The following is a 22,323-nucleotide window of genomic DNA, read 5'->3' as shown; positions in this document are numbered from 1 at the left end:
GATTAGCTGCTTCACTTAAGCATCGTTTGTGAATACGGGCGTTAATTTCCTAATTTTTTCGGCTCTACGTTTCAAGACAATTTAAGCAGGGCAATATGAACATGCAAACAGAATTACTGCGTTTCGTTAAGCCTTGTTAAAAGATAATATCTTTCGGATTCCAAACGACCATTCCTACCTCGAGGATGACACTCATCACAAAATACTCCACATTTGCTAATAGAGACGTATCGCTGATCGCTGTACAGTCAACAGCACATCAAACGTCCCATTTTCATTGCAAATTCGTCTGTATTACAACTGCATAAGATACAGTGTTAAGCTAGACGTGCCGTTTGTACATCACAGCGAATGCAAACGAGATCTGCGTGTGCGCCGGCGCGTGGTTCCTGCATCTCTTCGCAACATCCCATTGTTAAGCGAAGGCTGAACCGATGCGCGATACGGGACATGATATGTACTTGAAGGTAGACGTTGATTAGAGTTATTAAAACAATACAGGAGTTAGCTTTATCGTGTTAGTCGTCCGGTTTTTGCAGAGCAGAATAAACAGGCGGTTAAAAGACAAACTAAATGCAAATATCAGGCCTCCTCAACACGTTCGACCAGCAGGGGGAGTTTAAGCAAAATTCTCTTTGCCTTTGGTAAATTAGAGAGAGTCATGTTCCTGCAGATAATGATGAAGTCAAATAAAAAATTACAATATTTGTTAGGACTACTTTACAGTGTTTACCAATAGTCAAATCTTAAAAAGAAAAAGATATAATAAAGTTATAAAAGCAATAAGCAGAAGAACAAAAGTCAAACAATATTTTTATTATGTGTAGTGTGCAATTTATAGCACAGAGACACCATAAATTGTACTAGTAGAGAATCAATAAAGAAAAATGTTGAGGGAAAAGCCAATGTAGCGGAAACTACATTTTTTAAGGATTACGAGTATAACAGCACTTTGAAGTTAATTGCGAGAACAAGATATTATGAGATTATAAAGAAAACCTCATCTCATCAGCTTGGAAAACTCATTTATTAAGTACTAGCTTTCCGCCCGCGGCTTCGCCCGCGTGGAATTTTGTCTGTCACAGAAAAACTTTATCGCGCGCGTCCCTGTTTCAAAAACCGGGATAAAAACTATCCTATGTTCTTTCCCGGGACTCAAACTATCTCTATGCCAAATTTCATCAAAATCGGTTGCGAGGTTTAAGCGGGAAAGCGTAACAGACAGACAGACAGACAGACAGAGTTACTTTCGCATTTATAATATTATATAGTTGGGATATCCTATTATTATTACATCACTGATCACAGTTGACTGTACCATAGCAAAACCCACAAAAACTACGTTTCGTGCCGATCGTTGGTTTTCGATCCATTTACGTCTGAAACAGTAATTGTACTAATTGTAGCTGCATGGAACAAAAACATATGTTCTCTACGTTGGACATAAGTGGGCAATTTGTGCTAATTGGAAAATGCTCGTCACGTTCGTGTCGTGAAGCGATGGTAGTAGTTGTAGAGTCGTTGCTTGAAAGACAGACGGATCCGAAGAAGTATAGTTATTGCAATTCACGAAGGCGAGTGAGCTTTACATGTGTACGTGTGGTGGCTCGCTACTGTTATTTTTTCAAAAGTTTTGATAGACAGTACACTCTCGTTATGTTATGGTACACACAAGTAAAGCTCACTCGCCTTCGTGAGTTACAAGAACTTCAGCACCCAGTTACCACCCAATAATGTTGGTTATAGACGGACGATCTGGTGAAGGTAGCGGGTATGCGGGCAGTGCTGGACCGGCCGTTGTGGAAATCCTTGGGTATTTATCTAGCAGTGGATGGCACTAGGTTCAAACAAATGCTGCCTGTTACCAGTAGCGTAACTATTTGTTTTTTTTTTCAGGGGGGCTTGGCGATTAGGGACTTGGGCCCGGGCCCCCTTGGGGCTCGTGGCATTTTTTTTAATTTTTTTTTATGCATAACAAGGCAGGTATTTGACCACAATCGCACCTGATGTTAAGTGGGATGCAGTCTAGGATGGTACATATCTGCCCTGTAAGAGCTCTCGCCTTGAAGAGGCCCGGATTATAGTTTTCGGGAAAGACAGCAGCAGGCAACGAATTTTGTCAGCCCTGCCACCCTATAGTTACGCCACTGCTTGTAGCTCACCAAATAATGGTCTCCACTAAATGCAGCCCCATGGCAAGGTCCAATATAAAGTGCTTTCAGTTTTTTATTTATTAATATACCGAAAATTACGTATTACACACCGCTTCAGGGGTGAAAACGTTATAAAACGTAGTAACTTTGACATTTCCTAGGGGAAATAGTGATGAAATTAAGCACAAATTTACTTAAGTACCTAATTGCCGTTAACGATTTCGATATTTTTTAGCAGATAGCTAATTGCTCATTATGTGCTAAGTTGGTTACAAGCCTCACCTCAGCTCACCTGCAATTAAACCTAGGACTTACAACATAGGACCTATGCAAGAACTAGACCTAATGGATCCTTTTAGAGCCGTAACTTGAAATCAAGGCAGTTGCAAAACATGCGTAGAGGAAACGACTGACAGCTCTAGTAGAGTACAGGAGATCAATGACTGAGTGATGAAAGTAAATTGTAACTACAAGTAATAGGTACGTAATAATGTCTAAAACCTGTGTCAATAAATAAGTATATCTGTTTTATAAATAGTTGGAATTTATTTTTGAGTTAGCTGTGCCCTATACCTAACTTGAAGAAGGAAGAGAAAATTATTTTACTCATAACGTTAATTTACTTCAACAACACATTAAACAGAGAACGGGCAGCAGCACTCCCTGAAAAACATCAATCTTTTAAACTGCGATCTCCAACTCGCCTGCCAAGCGTGGGGATTATGGCAAAACCCTCCACTATAGTGGAGGAGGCTCATAGTCCAGCAGTGGACTGTAAAGGGACTGTTGATGATGATGATGATGTTAATAATTTACTTCGGTATTATAACGTCTGCCCTAGATCTTAAATCTACTCAGCAGTTTACATGCTGTGAATATTGTTAAACATCATTGAAGATTTTTATTTTCTAATCAATAACACGATTAATAAAAATAATAGTTTAGAAGTAGTATCGTTAAAAAACATTTATCAATATGATTGCTAAGAGGAGGATTGGAACATATAAAAATAATATACAAAAATAAATAGGACACGTTGTTCAGTTTGTACAATTTAAACTAATGAATGTTAGTAGTCGATACAAATTATTAATAACAATTAGTAAATCATTTTTGTTTGTTTATTTATCTATGAATGACTTCCTTTCATGAAGAAAAGATAGTGCGATGAGTCAATCTGTCTATACGTATTGTCTTAATATAATTTACTCAATTAGTAATTTATATTTAAGCTAAAGATAAAAAAAACTAATGGAAAAGTGACATTTGATCACTCGACCATTTGGTTAAAGTAATAGATTGTTTTCGGATGTCCTATGTTCAGGTTTTTCAACTGGATTGGTCCGATTAAGAATTGTCAGACGACTAATGACGAAAAATGACAATCACAAACAAGTGCCATTCAGGGTAGTTAAACTTTATTTAAAGAGTAGAACTAGTCATCAGAGTAAGTAGATCTTTTGACCTCATTAGTAAAATAATGAAATCGGTCTGTTTTCATTGCAAAACATGATAAATAAAGGAAACGCTGCGCATGCGCCGATAGCGGCGGAAACAATGCGATGACTAAGGCATTGATAGACAATTAGTGTTTTGGTAACATTTGCCGATTGTACTGAGAAACTGGGCGTTCTTCTATCAAAAACAGTTTAAAAACAAAAACCGATATTTTGAGAGAGATTAGGTACTGGAACACCGTCCTATAATTTCATTAAGTACTTACTCAATCATAAATAAAAATTGAATGTGAAAGTTGAATAGTTTCTACAGTTCAGTTTAAGTCATATTTACGCAACATCGCAAAAACGTTATTGTTATAAATAAATATTATACGAGTATCTTCTGCTATCAGCTAATCAGGAGCATAAAGTATCTCGCAAATTGCTGTCCAGCATGTAAATAAAAATAAAAACAAAAACAAAGACGCACTCACGTATTCCCGTCGACGGATGCACGATCATAACGGACGCATTCAAATTAGCTCACATTAGCATATTTATCACAGTTCGTAACTCACTTCACATTTGCTGCTTTAAAAAATATAAAAAAAAGAAACAAAAACGTCACTGATTTTAAAAGTTTGAAAAAAGAATTCGCAATTCGACCTATTTATTGTAAAGGGGAGTGCTCACTCGCGTATCGCACGACCGGCGCGGGCGCAGCGCGGCGTGTGCTATGAGTGGCGCGTGCCGCTACTATGCCGTGCGTGATTGTATTTGTATGCTGTTTGTAAAAACAGGAGACTATTTGCTGTCGGATTTCATGTTTGTTAATTCCGAAATATTCTGTAATTGTGTAAAGCAATCGTAATAATTTGACAGTTCATAACGTACGATTATTCTGTCAAACGCTTTGTTTAACTGACTTTATCGTACGTTTTAAACTGTCAAATGATTACGATTGCTTTACACAAATCCACCTCGATCTTACACCATTATTATTTCATGAATCTTTAGTATAATTATGTAGGTGTTTAACACTAGAAGCTCAATTACTTAAAGCTAATGGCCGTACTAATTGAACGCATTAATTTATGCTAATCTTACGCAACCTACGTATATTAATGGCATAATTTTTAGATTATACGAAGTTATAAGAGCGTAACGAGATACTGTTTTATTATCAGTAATGAAGATCATAATAAAACATAATTCTTATTAAGTTTAGATAATTTAATTCCTACTTTCGTTTCTAGCAAACACGATTTCATTATTGTACTTATTATAAGTAGACCAAGGTGAGGTTATTTTATTGCCTATATTTAAAGCATATGTATAAGCATAAATAACTTGCCTTATACGCGTCAATTTATCACAGAAAAATCTTTGAAGAGCGACGAATTTCCACAAGCTTTTCCTCTAACGAACTCTGGTAAAAATTGAAATTAGCGTATTTGAGTACCTTCAAAATTATATTAACTAAATAGTTTTTCTTTATAGTAAAAGGCAGGTATTTGACCACAATCATTTGTAGTGTCACACATGCAATCTAGGGTGGTATACAATACATACTGGGATTGTTTGCCTAGGTATTCACTTACGCCTCGAACAGATATAGATTATAGTGTTCGGGAAAGATATCAGCAGGCATTAGCTACTGAATTTCAGTCCCTAGCTGTTATAGGCCCTGATCGGGTAAGAATTTCTGTCCCTAGCCGTTATTTAATTTGACATCGCAGTTTGGAAAAGCGCGATCGTATCGGCCCGCGTGCGTAGCGCTCATTCACGGGCGCACACGCAGCCCCAGCCCCACTATCTTTGCTAATAGCTCCAATTAAACAGCTTACGCCTCAGCTCGCTGACGAGTCAACGACACTTGTGGCGGGGTTTCAATAAAGCTGGGGCCACACTTGTGTGGTGTGTTGTGGCGTGACAGAAAGATATTCAAGCAGATAAAGGCGAATTAAGCAACGCTCGAAGAACTATGATGAAAATAACTTTCATTAAATGTAGACCAGCCATTAGAGTTTTCAGGTTTTCAGCCCTTGAAACTAGTAAAACACAAAACGGTTTCATTTTTACTACTTTTTGGGACACCCTAAAAATGTAGAATGTACACAATGTCTAATTTCTATCAAAGCTCTGACTTTAGCTCTCTATGTAGTTATTAACAAGTTTAAAAACAATGGTTTTCAAAGGGTTGTCAACCTTAGAAAAACTAGTAAACGAGGCGTTACAAGAACCCATTAAAGTCGCATAATGCCACAATATTATTTTATATTAAAAAGTAATTTCAATCCATTTATGACGGTCATTAAATTGATTGTATTATTATTGCATCTAAATAAGGTATATTTTAGAACAATTATGCGTCAATTACAATAATTGTTATGAGGGTTCTAAATTATGAAAAATACCTTTAATGTAATAAAAACTTTAGCCTACATAACCATGTATGTAAAAAGTTATACACTTTTTAGTAGATTTGCCGGCGTTAGGTAACGACCACACTCGCGTTTCAAACGGCATCGGTTAAGGTTGAGGTCACGTTGACAGGCTGTAGTGTGTTGATAAGCGACAGCGATTTGTTTAATCCTCTATGGAAATTACGAAACCACTCGACTTTATTATAAAGTTGGACTTTGTGCTCTTCGTTCTCTTAGTTCACTCATACAAATAATTTGATTCTTCAAGTTTATTTCAAGAAAATCTTATAGAAGCCATTATATGACGCATCGCTCCATGGATTTTTAGATCTTATCCCAATGAATGAACCATAATTTTTTTCTATTTTTTTGTGAATGTCTCTACGTTAAAAACATTCAAGTTCAGAAAACCGCGACCGATTCCACAGAAAACTTTAGAAAAAAAAAATTAGATTTCTAAATTGCGATCGAATTTTTTTTACGACGAGTAAATATTTTGGCCTGCATCTAGCTAGGTTAAAAGTGGTTAATTGAATATGGTACTCACACTATGGCAGAGTGATGCCGCTGGTGCAAAGGAGTGGAGAGGGAAGCGGGCGGCAGCGCGGACAGCGACGCGGGCTGCGGCGAGCCGCACCACCTCGCCTCCCGCACGTCTGATGAACCTGGTCATTTGGAGATTTCATTTTAAATATTAACAGTATCTTAAAGATAAACAAATTGATGAATGGACAAAAACTTTAACGTTCAGCTGTATATTAATTTTAACCTTATTTTGAAGGGATTATTGTAGACTGTACACAACAAACATTGCGATTGATGTAAAAACTATAACTTCATCTATCAAAGCAATTTGATGATTGCAATGTGACTCAAGTTTACAAAAATATTCAGGCATACTAATAAAAATGCTGTGCATCTTATGTAAGGTACTCGTACTTTCATCGTTAATGGCGGATAAGTTTTTTGATTCTTGAATAAAACGATGGTAACATGGTTAACAGGCAGTTTTTATTTATGAGGTTATGTGGGGCTCAAACCCACTAAAACCTGGGGTGTTCCCTCTGCCGCATAGTGGTCGGTGCCTTGGGTGCTAGATAGCCAAGGCGCCTTCCGCGGACGTCCCGCCCTACACAGCGGGACCCAAGCCTTAATGAGGGCCATAAATCTATAACTTACTGCCATAGAGAGTCATGTGTGAGGGCGGCCTGCTGGCTAGCACGGGCGTGGAGCCGTACCGCTCGCCGCCCGCCGACAGCCGCCCGCCCAGGGGCTTGAACGCTATGGGGCGGATCACGGATTTGCCCTGGAACCAAAAATAAAATTCTTTATTGACATACAATTACTAAAGGACTGTAGCACACAGCACACTTATCAATCCGGAAAGGGATTGTAACCGTATCAACTCGGCAGACAGTATTCTTTGTATGAAAATCCATACTGCAACGCACATTTATCCGCACCGTAACGTAAACGCTTCGTCTCGCGCGATTGCAACTACTTATCGCGCGTGCATGCCTAAAAAAAGAACGTCATTTTTTAAATACAATATAAAAATAACGATTTTTTTCTGACTGTTTACCGTTCGGTACTACGATACTACGAAGTCTAAGGCCACTTTGCTACGAATGCATTCGTATACTCGCTCGCTACGCTACCCCACCCGCTACGCCACCTCCCCGTTACGCTACGCTACCCTAGTACCCGCTACGCTCACCTCCCCGCTACGCTACGCTACCCTACCCGCTGCGCTCCGCTGCGCTCCGCTCCTATATCCGCACCGCCACAATTTATCCATCCACCGAGCGCAACGAATTCTGCGTGAGATGTATTTACATAGGCGCATTATACACACCTTTAATTGCACACCCATCATATAGCACACGAGTGCGTATCCGATTTGGTATTTGAAAGGAACGGTACATTACTGTACTTGTACTGAATTAACATAATAACCAATCTTGTGCGTATATTTTGAGGCGAATAATAATGGATTATTAAATTTAAATGACATTGGGAACTTTTTGCCCCACTTTTCGAAAAGTAGCGGACACAAACGAAACCTATCACAGATGATACATACTAATATCCAATGAATTTCCGTGCATTTTTTTTTCTCTCTTATATGGGAATATTGAGAAAATGAAGTTTTAATATTTTATTTTATTTTACATTTAGGTAACATTTTTGACGAACTCCGTGGCGGAGAGGCGCACACACCGGTTTTCAAGGTGTGCCGGGCCAATCCTGAGGTCCCGGGTTCGATTTCCGGCCGGGACAATATAGAAAACGATCTTTTCACATTGTCTCTGGTTTGGGTGTGCTGTGGTTCGTCGTTCCCGATTTCCATAACACAAATGCCTTAGCTACTTATTTTGGGTTGGAGTAATATATGAGATGTTGTCTAATATTAATTTAAGTATTTATAATATTTTATTTATTTATATTATTTTATTTATATTTTTTATTTATTTATATTATTTTATTTACTTTTATTGGTTACTCTGCAATGCGAAACAACATAACATGTAAAAATATCAAATCATTTTAGACAAATATATTTTCAACTTAGACTCGTCATATTATCTCAGAATTCCCATATCTCACAACATAGCGCTTTAAGTGAATATACCTACAAGTATAAAGCTTTGAAATAAAATACGTTTCATCTTTGTCCGCCGTGGGGCATTTTCTCATATTAAAGTTCCCAATGTCCTTTAAACCAAACCAATGTTTAAGATTTAATATAATTGGTTTTAAATCGTACATCTTTGGTAAATTGCTACTAAAGCTCAAAATTTATGGTAAATAAATATTATGGTCAAATATGGTAATATTATTTCGTGGCAGATTAGATAAAACCTCGCACCAGGCAATAAAAGGCTCTACTTTATGTAAAAAAAATCTACAGGAATATGAATTACCTACTTAATTGTAATTTTATAGAATACTTAATTGTAATTTTATTGGCATTACTTAGTATTACTAACTAGGTATGACTTGGTCTTTTATTTTTAAATAACCTTTGATTTTGGACCGGTCTTCTCCTTTTAAATGGTACACTCAAGTAACAAACACCGTACTCCGTAGGTCAAATAAAATGACCACAGAACGAGTATTTAACTCCTGGTTTCTACTATTGATGACGGTCGTTAAGGTACACACCGTGGCGACAAACTGTTAACAACCGACCTAAAACTTGCCCACATAAACTATCAGGCTACCTGACCAATGTGACCATAGAACTGCAGGTCAAGCTAAACTCTAGCATTTTATGTGGTTGTGATAGAAGCGACTTTGCAACAAAAATGCTGCATTCTAATGCCGTAGCAGCTGTATGTAACTTAAGCAATTCTATGAAAAAAGATGCCACTTTATCATATTGATTTGAACGCTCTTAATCATTAATGATTAAATTAATGATTAATTCACTGCTCATTTACTAACTAATAGACTTTGATGTACGATAAATCACAGCATACGTTCGGTGACTGTATTCTAGGCTAATAATGAGATACCAAATTGCAAACTTAAACTTTTTAGTGATTAGTTATATGGGGAATCAAAGTCTTGTACAAATAGCTTTAACCCTTGCTTAAAAGTTCCTGATAGTCTTTGCAACTTTATCTCTCAGATAGGCTCTAATCACAGACCACAAAAACTATTTTAGAGTAAAATTCCCGAAAATGTAGAGACTGATCAAATATGTAGAGCAGATCATTATCCTGTACCTACCTTTAGGACGAAAAACTTTCGTCTTCGAATCGTTTGCATATTCGATCGAAAGATTTAGTATGGAAACTTAAATGGCGCCTCCACGGCCGTAACGAGAACTAAAAAACAATAGGACGAACCTTGTTATCATATCGAGTTCAATCAATTATGTGAACGTAAAGTAAAGCGAACTTAGTATGAGAAATGGTAGCACGATGACTATGATGTTATCATTGAATCGTTTGTTAGTCGTATACCTCGAAATCAAAAAATCCTTGTAGCTTTTCACCTATTCGCAAATTTCTGAATAGATATTTATTCTTGTAGTATAATTTTTGATTGTTAATTACAATTGTCTAAAAAATTCATAGTAGATTTACTTTCCTGCCTGTCTTCACTGTATGCGATTTAATAAATAGGCTATTGATAATACATGCTACTGTTGTAAAAATCTGTTAAAAATATATGCTAGTAACAAAATATACTACCGATATTACACGCTACAACAAAAAACGCTATCACGGTGAAATGCGAATAGAAAGAAAGAACGAAAGAAAAAACATTTATTTGGTACCAAAAAATTTAGGTGAAAAGCTACAAGGATTTTTTGATTTCGAGGTATACGACTAACAAACGCATTGAATTTGAAGGTTGGGGGTGTCAAATGTCTGTAGTGTTATGATTGAATATGCAAATGAAATGAAGACGAAAGTTTTTCGTGCTAGAGGTAGTACACTACTATATCCCACGGTACGCATTTAGGGTTGCCAGGTCCAAAAACACAAAAGCCGGACTCTGTGCTTCATTTGGCCGGACATTTTACCCTAAAAGCCGGACATACCTTTTAGCTAACGTACCATGTCACGGGGGGGGGGGGGGGGGGGGGGGTGCAATAAGCGTCATAGCTCATGAGTGGGTACTATCATCTTTGAATGAACATTATTCTGTGGCTCGAGTTTCGACTGGCGCGGCAGCCACATAAAAAGCCTAAAAAAAGCCTAACAAAAGCCGGACAGGCCGGACAAGACAATATTTGGCCGGACAAGCCCCTAAAAAGCCAAACATGTCCGGCTAAAGCTATACGCATTTGACGTACGTTTTTATTAGTGCCCGTTATGCCGTTAGTGGATGCGCGGGCGCACGGATCTGACATTTCGTACGCAGCACGCAGCAAATGTCACGACAAAGGTCGGTTTGCGACATGACACCCCGCCGTAATAAGTCCACTGGATGCGTGACGTGAGGTAGAGGATTGAGATAATTTAAATATTATAACGCCGGAATTCACAGACGATTCTTGTAAAAGTGAATTAGCAAATCGAACACACAGCGTTGGATAGAGTTCTGTGATTGGTTCGTGTGTCACCCTGTGCGTCCACGCGCACTGTGAGACCTCATAGTAATGTTTGTGAATACGGGCGTAAAGTTAAATAAGTAGGCCCTAGCTCACGAACGTCGCCAGAAAATCATTAATAATATCAGCTGAGAGCAATTTAAAAATATCAATTCATTCGCAATCGAGCTGAAATGGCTCTATTTTCTATATATTGATAAGGCATACGTGTGCATGCTCGTTTTTTCGTTTTTTTCTGCACATGTAAAAAATCTGTAGAAATCTTTGAAATAATCTTTTTATTTTTTTTACATATAGGTACAGAAATGGGTAATACATAGTTGGTTAAATTACAAGCTATACCCCGCGGATGTACCTCTAACTTGAAGTCAGTTTCACCGATGGAAATAGGTTTCCGTTATAAACAGACCACAAATACTTAACTGTCTACAAGTAGGTAGGAAGAAATAAAATAGACTGTACCTACCTACTTAGAACCTTAGGGTTGTCACTAGATATTCTGATCTGCGGCCGAGTTATGTTCTAAAGGCTAAAGTGTACCATATTACCCAAATGATAATATTCAATGCGGGTATAAACATTAAATGTTCTGGAAAAACTGCAAAATAGGTTAAAAAAATAAAAGTAAGTATATTTTATTAAACCACGTATCGTAACATTATGAAGCAGTCACGTAAAGTTACGCAAACTAATAAAGTTATGCATTAGACGATCGTAAAATAGGTAAACAAACAATTATTCGATACGATTTATGTCTGATAATTGCACTTAATAACTCTTAGAGACAACCCTTAGCACTTAACAACGTAACATTAGTTACGTGAGCAAATGTTTCACTCATCCCGCGGATCTAAATAAATGTTAACATTATGTTAACATGGATATTTAACGGTTTGAATACCTCAGCGTAATAGGAAAACCGCTAATGCATTGAGAGCGGTGCAAGTCTTCCTTTAAACAAATTGGCTAATTTTGTTTGAGATATTTGCAGTTGGAGCGTGCTTCGATGTTTTAGTACGGTAACTGTTTTCTGTGTCATTAAAGATTTCCTCTAACACAGGGAAGTCAGGGATGTTTCCTGGGCAAAAAAGCAAGAGTTTAAATTAGTCCGTCTGTTAACTTCAAAAAAATAAACGACACGATTTTTTCGCTTTTTCAAATTATTGAAAGTAGAAAGAGATAAAGCGTGCCAAAGTTCAGAAGAAGAGGCTCGAGACGTCTTAAAGAGCTGAAGAAGAGCTTAAAAGTGTAGCACTTTGTGACGTCACGCGGAACTTCAACGCATCATAACTTCGTAATTACTTGTTTGATTGACAATAAAAAAAATACGTGTCCAAATTTTTTTTATATTATAATTGACGGACTAAAAGTTTTTTTAGGATTCGAAAATACTCATGATGTCGTAAAAGTCGACTTTCGACAGACCTGCCCAAACAGGCCAAATTTTCCATTTGCTTCTGGTAATTTAGAGAGGCTTCAATGGAAACTAAGTAATCTCATGATGATGAGTTACTTATTAGAACCAGATTGCAGTAAAGATGTACCTACGCCGATAAAGCGACTGAATTAAATTGTATGAATTCCACCAGGAATTGAGATTCTTGAGATGTTGCACTTGATTGCCTTAAAAATGCTACACAGGGCACGTAAAGCCGTCGATCTGTACTATTTGCTGGCTACCTACTACGGTGATACCGTCAATTTGAACCCAAGAAAACTTGAACACTTCTTAGACACTGTTGACATCGGCGATCCTGCACATAGCCACTAAAGAAGATGTCTTCGCCATCATAAATACAGCAAGACAAATTGACACGCCATCTCCCAAGCGGTTTGTTATACAAGTGCCAATGGATCAATCAGCCGGAGACGTCGGGTAAAAAAGGAAATGTCTAATAAGCGACGGACAAAGTATCCGCGGAATGCGAACCATAAAAACTGTAGTATTTATTGCATGTTGCACCGCTACGTGACTCTCTTTAGTGATATTTTCTTGGTTAGTAAAATGCCATATCTGAACGGGATGTCCATAGATATGGCGATTGCAAGAAAGGATTTTTTCCCTGGCGGCTTGGTGACTGGAATTGAACCGCCACCGGTGCAGACAGAGAAGATGGTGAATTGTCTGCACGTGAAAAAGAGGTTGTCCGGCTTGCAGAAATTTATATAAGTTACCGTTCCTTGTGTGAAATTAGAAAATGTAAATAAAACAGCTCCCTCTCAATTGACACAATTTATTTTTATCTCGTATGCTCGTATATAGTTAACAAATTACAATATTATAATAACTACTGTAATAGTGCCAATCTCAAGGGATTCAGGGTCGTTAATTAGGTTCGGTTTGGTGAATATTATTGCCACTACAAATTTCTTAAAACTCAGCCTAAATATTAAAAGACTCTACTAGTTAAGATAACTGCGCGATGTCAGGTCGGAAAGACTCCTACTTGAAGGATGGAAAAGTGGGTACCTTGGAAGCCATGCGGTTATAAGCCGTTACCCTGAACGTTCCTCTCTTCTTCCGGGGTCCAACGGGTCTCGCACACTTTTAGGTTACAAGCAGCGTCCTCCACGGCCTCAAGCGCGCAGTGCCAGGTGAAGCTCTTGCATCTCTTTGACAGGTAAGCGTTCAAACTCTTGCAGAGACAGAGGTTTGATGACAAGGAGGAAATGCGAAGAGATCAGCAGTTCAGAAAGGAGTAATAATTATAGAAATCAATATGAAATATTGAAATATCTAAAATATGAAATGTAAAATCGTAAAATATGAAATTATGAAATATATGAAATTTGAAAAAAAAATCCGCATGAAGGCTGTTCACTAATTTGAGCTTCGCTCGCAGCCCTCAGCAACCCAATACCCTCATCCGAATAGAATTTAGGGAATTTCTCATGTGTGATTATTTTAAATTATATTATGAAATTATCGTGGATGCATTCTGCAACACACGATTTAAAACACAGGGGATTACATCCCCGAAAATAATAAAATTGCGGTTGCGCAAGATCGACCAAAATTCCAAAGTGATTTGACAGCTCAACTGACAGCCTGCGAGTCATTGACATCGCAAGACGTTTCGTTTCGCCGCTTAGGTAAAAAGCAAATACTAATAAAAACCATGATGAAAACAATCTCCTGAACACTGAAAATATTCTATTAAAAAATAGAATAATCAAAACAAAAACATTAGGAAATGTTTCAATAAAATATATTTGAATTGACTGAGCAAAAAGCGCCATCTATTGCAAATTAATTCAAAATCACGCCAATAGATGTCGCCAGTGGTATCCTAAATCCAAATATCGAGAAGAAATATCAATTTGTGAAAACAGCCAAAACTGCAACGCTACAATACCCTCCCCCCTAGACATTCGCACGGAGAAAGAATCTGAGCTGCCCTCAGCGAACTACAAACTGAAAAAGAAAAAAAATGTGTCTAAACGCAGAAAGACCTCAAAAAGAAAACGTTCCAGCAGAAACTTCAACTGAAAAAAAAAATCTAGAAAACAAACAACGAGTTGTAGGGTATGCTGACATAACAGGAACAAAAACAAACTTATTTTTCACTAAGCACAACAAACCAGATGAAAACCAACTACCAGGACTGATGTTCTTCAAACCTAAAACAATCTCTGCTGTCCGAGCATAAATGAAACCCAACACTAACATACAATCATCTTTCATACCTCTCTTTCATACCTGTAAGCATCAGTTTCAAATTACACTGCTTGCCACCTGCATTCAAAATTCCCCATAGAGTCCCAACTGTGAACCAGTGGTACTCGAATCCCCAGTAACGTTGTAAGGCTATTTCGGCCATTACTAACATATTTTCTGGAATAGCCATCCAGTGGGCCCTAGGGAAAGTGTATATTTCAACACATGTCGTCCCTAGAAAAAATGTCTGGGTTATAAAAACCACAGAACAAAACGTCGCTGGCCACAATATAAATTGGACGTCATCGCAACAAAACACAAAACACAGGGAATAGTGCATAAAAGCACATGATGTCATCCCTGGAAAAGACAAAACAAACGAGGCATGTATATAGGAGATACATAGCACTCAAACAAAACAAAACAAAAACACAGAGATAAAATCTCTGGAAAACAATTTCTGAACTATAAGTTACAGAATAAAGCACCGGGGCAAAACTGTAGCAGATACCCGACAACTCGAATGTGTCCAAAAAAAAATTTTGCTAAAAGAATCTACCGTTAATAAATTCCCAACAGAAAAACATTTCACAATACGATTGTGTCCAAAAAAAACTAAACTCATAAGTTAGTTATGAAAGTAAAGTACCTACCTACCCAGAAAAAAGAAAAATCCTAAGTCCTACGACTGAGAACCTTGGCATAACTATAATTAAAAAAAAACTTCCTTAAAGAAGGTAGCTTAATAAAATCATTTTTGGAAAAAAACTAAAAAAAAAAACTATGTGGCAAAAATATTTTCCAAAAGTTAGTTCAAAATTAATTATTATTTATACAAATTTTAGAGAATGGCACTTTACTAAGAATTAATAACTTTGAATTGTTATCAAACCAAAACAATAAATCAATTAAGTTATTCTTGTATAAAAATTAACAAGTTAGTAAGTGTACCCACAAACAACTCACTAGCCAGTTATAACATTATGTACCAAACCTTATAATACACTGCAGTATAATGCCTAAATAACTATTAGGAATATCTGCCTCAAGTTATCAAAATTAAGCCAAACTAAATTAATTAATTCCAAATAAAAGTTATAATATTATGCTAACATTATGTAATGCAAACTAATGTGTACTAGGTAACATAAAACAAAAGTTATATGTCCATGGTGACACAAAAGCAATTTGTTACCTAAGTACATAACATAAACAATATTAAAGTTATCAGTTAGCTTTATGTAACAAAATATCTGGGTAGGTACTTTAAAATACATTATGAACTTACTTATTATGAGTACAAATAAATAAACACTAAAATTAAAATTAAACTAGTAAGTAGGTAACTAAAAGTTATAAGCTATAAAGCCCAAAAGCAGTGTAGGTATAAAATAAATATAACCTAACAAAAAAAAATGTTACTTACTTGTCCCAACATAATATACAAAATAAGAGTTGCAACACAAAAAATATGTAACCTAACATCATGTAAACTAACCTCATATAGAGTAGTACGCTCTGTTATAATGGTTAACATAATAATATGTAAAAGTTGACAACCTAAAAAAAATTATGTGGGCATCACAAATAAAATAAACAACAAAAATAACAAGACAAACAACAGCACACACATGAGAGATTCCCTAATAAAAAAATATTTAACAACAAAATAGAAGTGTATGAGCGGATAGTCAGCACACAATGTTGCTTCTATTATTGGCTTTCCACCCATAAACTTCATAAAAATAATGTGGCAATAATAAACACCAAAAGATGGGCGCCACTGCAAGAAAATGATTTTTTCCTGGCGGCTTGGTGACTGGAATTGAACCGCCACCGGTGCAGACGGAGAAGATGGTCAATTGTCTGCACGTGAAGAAGAGGTTGTCCGGCTTGCAGAAATTTATATAAGTTACCGTTCCTTGTGTGAAATTAGAAAATGTAAATAAAACAGCTCCCTCTCAATTGACACAATTTATTTTTATCTCGTATGCTCGTATATAGTTAACAAATTACAATATTATAATAACTACTGTAATAGTGCCAATCTCAAGGGATTCAGGGTCGTTAATTAGGTTCGGTTTGGTGAATATTATTGCCACTACAAATTTCTTAAAACTCAGCCTAAATATTAAAAGACTCTACTAGTTAAGATAACTGCGCGATGTCAGGTCGGAAAGACTCCTACTTGAAGGATGGAAAAGTGGGTACCTTGGAAGCCATGCGGTTATAAGCCGTTACCCTGAACGTTCCTCTCTTCTTCCGGGGTCCAACGGGTCTCGCACACTTTTAGGTTACAAGCAGCGTCCTCCACGGCCTCAAGCGCGCAGTGCCAGGTGAAGCTCTTGCATCTCTTTGACAGGTAAGCGTTCAAACTCTTGCAGAGACAGAGGTTTGATGACAAGGAGGAAATGCGAAGAGATCAGCAGTTCAGAAAGGAGTAATAATTATAGAAATCAATATGAAATATTGAAATATCTAAAATATGAAATGTAAAATCGTAAAATATGAAATTATGAAATATATGAAATTTGAAAAAAAAAATCCGCATGAAGGCTGTTCACTAATTTGAGCTTCGCTCGCAGCCCTCAGCAACCCAATACCCTCATCCGAATAGAATTTAGGGAATTTCTCATGTGTGATTATTTTAAATTATATTATGAAATTATCGTGGATGCATTCTGCAACACACGATTTAAAACACAGGGGATTACATCCCCGAAAATAATAAAATTGCGGTTGCGCAAGATCGACCAAAATTCCAAAGTGATTTGACAGCTCAACTGACAGCCTGCGAGTCATTGACATCGCAAGACGTTTCGTTTCGCCGCTTAGGTAAAAAGCAAATACTAATAAAAACCATGATGAAAACAATCTCCTGAACACTGAAAATATTCTATTAACCCATTTAGCCCTACCGTACCCTATGTGGTACGGTATCTTTTTGAAAATATTTCGAAGTACCAAACTGTTGTTAATTTGTAAAAATGATTGTGACAGTAAGCTTAAAGTGATTATTTTTCATAAAAATATTTTAAAATATGTTTTAACAAGTGATTTCGGAAATATTTATGAAATTCCTCGACAGAAAACCAAAAAAATATTTACAATGTATTTAAGAAGGTATAATTTCTTATTACTCATGGTAAATTATGTTATTTATCAATTTTATTTTAAAAATAGAGTACAATAGTTATCATGACTACAAAAAAAATATTATTCAGATTATTTTTATACGGTTTATTCCAGTCTAAAATAGGTGTACCGTATAAGGTACAGTAGGTCTATGCATGAGCAAATCGTGCGAAAAAATATAATTAATATTTATTATTTTTATTTGTTTTAGGCTATTGATGCTTCGCTATATTGCCACAACTCATGAAAAATTTGATAATTTCAGCAAACATAAAGCAGTCTTGGTATTTTTCTACTGCTGTCTTATCAGATGACCGCTAATGATGATCAGATTGACGAAGATTTAGGCGATAAAGATAGTGTCAATGTAAATAATAACCCTCAGAGTTTTCTTCGATGGATTTGCTAAATTTCCATCATCGTGTTGCTAAATGCGATTATGGATAGCACTAAACGTAACAAATCAGAAGAAGTCAGGTCTTCTTCAGCTATCCTTACTAACTTAGGAGAAGGTAGGAAAAAAGAACCAAATGTGGTTAGTATCACAGAAAACGTCTTACAAGATATGCCAAGTGTGATATTAGTGATCATGTGATTTTATTTTTATTTTATATCATACAAAAATAAATAAAAATCTTCTTTGAACAACGACTATGTTTTGCTTGCTTATAGACCTACTGTACCCTATATGGTACGGGCTCCCCACGGCCCCCTATTTATGGATTATTTTTTTTAATATTTTTTTCATGGCTTCCCTTTGTAAGTTTTTGCTGAAAAACGATATTTATTTACAAAAATAATTATCGGTCTAAATGGGTTAAAAAATAGAATAATCAAAACAAAAACATTAGGAAATGTTTCAATAAAATATATTTGAATTGACTGAGCAAAAAGCGCCATCTATTGCAAATTAATTCAAAATCACGCCAATAGATGTCGCCAGTGGTATCCTAAATCCAAATATCGAGAAGAAATATCAATTTGTGAAAACAGCCAAAACTGCAACGCTACACGATGTAGAAAGATTCCGAGTTAAAAAATTTAAATGACACTGGCAAGCAATAGACAGAAGAGCAACGGACGCCATAAAGAAAAAAAAATGTTTTGCACATAATATTCGATTTGACAATAGAAAACAAAACACTGCGTAAACTATTCGAATTTTAGCAACGTTCTAAAGGAGTTAGGTTAATAAATATTCGATAATTAAATTAATTTATTGTAACAATTAATATACAAATAATCTGTACATAAGTAGTATTAAATAAGTAGAACAAATAAATTACTTAAGTAATTTATTTTATTATTTTATTTTCCTTACATAAACGAAGTAAAAAAGTAGATAGGTCATTCAAAATCCAGTGATGCTTAAACGAAATAATTTTATCTTTTCGCAGTAACATCTGAATCCATTTTCACAATTTTGCAAGACCGGTTATGTCACAGAAAAAGTAAGGCAATACCTAATGATTATGATTTCCTATCTCCTTCGTCCATTTGTTTTCTTTTTAAATCGTTTAAGTCATTTTACGGGCTATCGTTTATTTAGGTTGGACTATAATCTAATAACATGAAGTGGCTACTTTTTTACCTTATTACTAAAATTAACCTGAAAACAGTGATTTATAATCTAATAGTTACATGAATGAAGTGACTACTTTTTACCTGACTACTAAGATAGTTAAAACAGTGATTTATAAAGTTATCTAATACCGTAACAAGTCAAGGAAGACTATCAAGTTGGCATCGTCAGGAAAACCGGCCATTGTGCTTACATAATTAGTTAGCTGCCTAGCACTTAATTAAGTCGGCCAAGATAAATGAGTATTAACAAAGAATTACTTTAAAACGGACTAGTTTCAGTACTACCAAGTATCAACTAATTTGTTATGTAAACAATTTAGGAGGAAGTAGGAAGGCGTAGATCTCGATCTGGATCTCGGAACGGAATGTTTGTTTTGTTTTACTTACTTTCAAATTCTTAAAATATTGTGCCAGATTAGAAAATAGCAAGCTGTTGTTGCCAGTAATCAACACTATTCAAAATACAGCTTGTACCTAGTACCTACGCCTTCTAATACGTTGTTTTAATTTTTTCAAATTCAAATTCATTTATTCTACCATAAGCTCGCTTTATAACATAATTTTTATCAGCCTGCCTCAAATCGTTGCTTGCTCCTTTTGTATTATCTAAAAGCTTGGATACCTGTCAAAAGGTTTCATTATAACCAGCTTAAATGTTCCTAACTGTTATTGAGTTATAGGTACAATAACTTAAACAAATAACATTTTGTATTAGAAGAAAGTTCAATTTCTCACAATAACAAAATTATGTCAAACCAGTCAAAACAGAACCAGAGTTGTCTAGCAGTTTGACAGTGTTATTTGTCTATGACTCACGAACATGATTTACGATGCTCTAAAACCTTCTCACGACCAGCTACGTGACACTAATCGTAATAACTAAATTATATTTCCTGCCTCGATTCTGGTTTAGACGTGCAGCACATTGTAGTCTGCAGTAGCCGGTTTGTGGGTTAGCAGGGACAAGGTCTGCAGGCGGGTTGTGCTGTGACAAGATTGGACTTCATTTTCTATAGATTTAAAGCATAAGCGAAGGCGTTAACGTGGAATTTACAGTTACTTCCTTAAGCTCACACGTAATGCAATTAAAGTAAACCCTGACAAGTGAAGATATTGCAAACAGATGAGGACTTCATGATTATAATTATAAAAAGGCATATCGACGAAAGAGAGAGAGAGTGGCGTCATTAAAGCATTATGTATTTTAGAAGATCAAAATCGTAGCAGCGCTCAGTATACTAGTGGACAAGACCATAATCCGTTGCGGGTTCCAAGACAATAAGGCACCCATGGAGGGACTACGCAATCTTCCTTCACTGGTTGGGTTTCAAAAGCGGCCAAGATGTAAAGATGTAAATCCTTTTAAAAAGAGTGGTGATAAGTGGGAATAGTCTCGATGAAACATTGTCCCGATAAGGGCCAGTTAATCTGGCAAAATATTATTGGTACTCGGTTGTCACTTGAGCCATAATCCCCATGTACCGTTTGCAAGAGGAACTTGCTACTCATATTTATTAGTGGTCTGTTTCTGACCGGATGGAGACTATGGAGATATTTGCTTTGAGTTTCTGCGTAGACTTCACAATAGGCCCTTTTGATCTCGCATGCGTTGGTGCTTGGACACTTGCGGTCACCATAAATAATATTTTATGAACTGTTGGTAGCTTACTATTATTTGTACTGCAGTAGAATAAAAGTGGTAACTAGTGTTATGAGCAAACGTCTTGCACTGGAGTTTTCCAGTGACTTGGCCCACTTTTAGCTTGGTCCACGGGTCAAGTCGCTGGTTTGAATTTTTAAATAGTTTTTCTTCCAGCCAGTGCCAAGTCACTGGAAGACTCTTGCACTGGAGGGAAGTCGAACCTTGACTTCAAACTCCTAACCTCATGTTCCTTTTTAGGTTATTAATTTTCCCCCATGGGACAAACTTTGCCTTAGTTGGATTTTTTATTTGTGTTCAAGCTGGGGGTTTAAACTGGAGTTTTTTTCTAATTAAATGCACGGCTGTTGGCTTTAATTCCATTTGCATTGCGCGATGTAATTGCATCGTAGTTGACAAGTTTTCAAATGTGATTAAGAAATTAAAATCACCAATAAGTTGGCATACCCTGAGCAGGTATTTCGTAAGAGAACCCTAAGCAGCCATTGATGTACAGTCGACAGCAAATCAGACATTTTTTTGCAAAATAGGACCGAAATACAAGTGCATAGATGCCATGATGTTTATATTGATGTGCCGCCGTCTGTACAAGATTGCTCAGACCAAGAGGAAATAATTTTCCGAATTACTCGTATACATACATTATTGGCTATGCAATTACTATCTAATCGTACTGGTTATCGCTGCCTGATGTCTTGTAATTTGTTAGTAAGGACTGATGTTATAGAATAACCTACGCCTCATGTATGTAGTTAAATTGATCAGTAATTTCGAAGTGGGACGAAATAGATGATTAATCCTTTGGAAAATTGCGGCGATAATTGCGCATATGGTTATACTCGTAGTACAGTCGCTATGAATTCAACGCAAAAATGCTAATTTTTTCAATTCAAAGTACCTAGGTATTTCGAATTTAGGTCTGTATTAGCACAACATTTTTCATCAGTTAAGACTTATTATTTTGTAGTTTGTGCTGAATGTGCTGATAACTGTATTTTATATTTATGAAAATGTTGTTAAGTAAATAATAAAGCCAATCGAAATTAATTGTAAATTGAGCTCGGTAGTGTATTTAGAAATCAGTCATCATGTCCAGCTGTCATCGTGTGCATTAATATGAAGAAATGGTAAAAAATACTGTGTCAATATTTATAACAAGGCCCAGTCGCAAATCAATGAACTGTGACTTTGAAGTCAAGT

General features: G+C 36.3%; 1 protein-coding gene across 1 annotated transcript in view; it reads right to left on the bottom strand.

The window, feature by feature from the left end:
• Positions 1–22,323, bottom strand: part of LOC135076158 (leucine zipper putative tumor suppressor 2 homolog) — a 115,467-nt gene that overhangs the window by 10,054 nt on the left and 83,090 nt on the right. Inside the window, exons 3-4 of the mRNA XM_063970629.1 lie at positions 7,198–7,324; positions 6,566–6,683 (exon numbers count right to left, since the gene is read on the bottom strand). Coding sequence (XP_063826699.1) covers positions 6,566–6,683; positions 7,198–7,324 — 245 coding nt within the window. The remainder of the gene's footprint in view (positions 1–6,565; positions 6,684–7,197; positions 7,325–22,323) is intronic.

The sequence above is a fragment of the Ostrinia nubilalis genome, chromosome 11 (assembly GCF_963855985.1).
Source record: "Ostrinia nubilalis chromosome 11, ilOstNubi1.1, whole genome shotgun sequence".
NCBI classification, from domain to species: Eukaryota; Metazoa; Arthropoda; class Insecta; order Lepidoptera; family Crambidae; genus Ostrinia; species Ostrinia nubilalis.
Note: the sequence above shows the minus strand (reverse complement) of the source record. Positions and strands in the feature narration are given on the sequence as shown.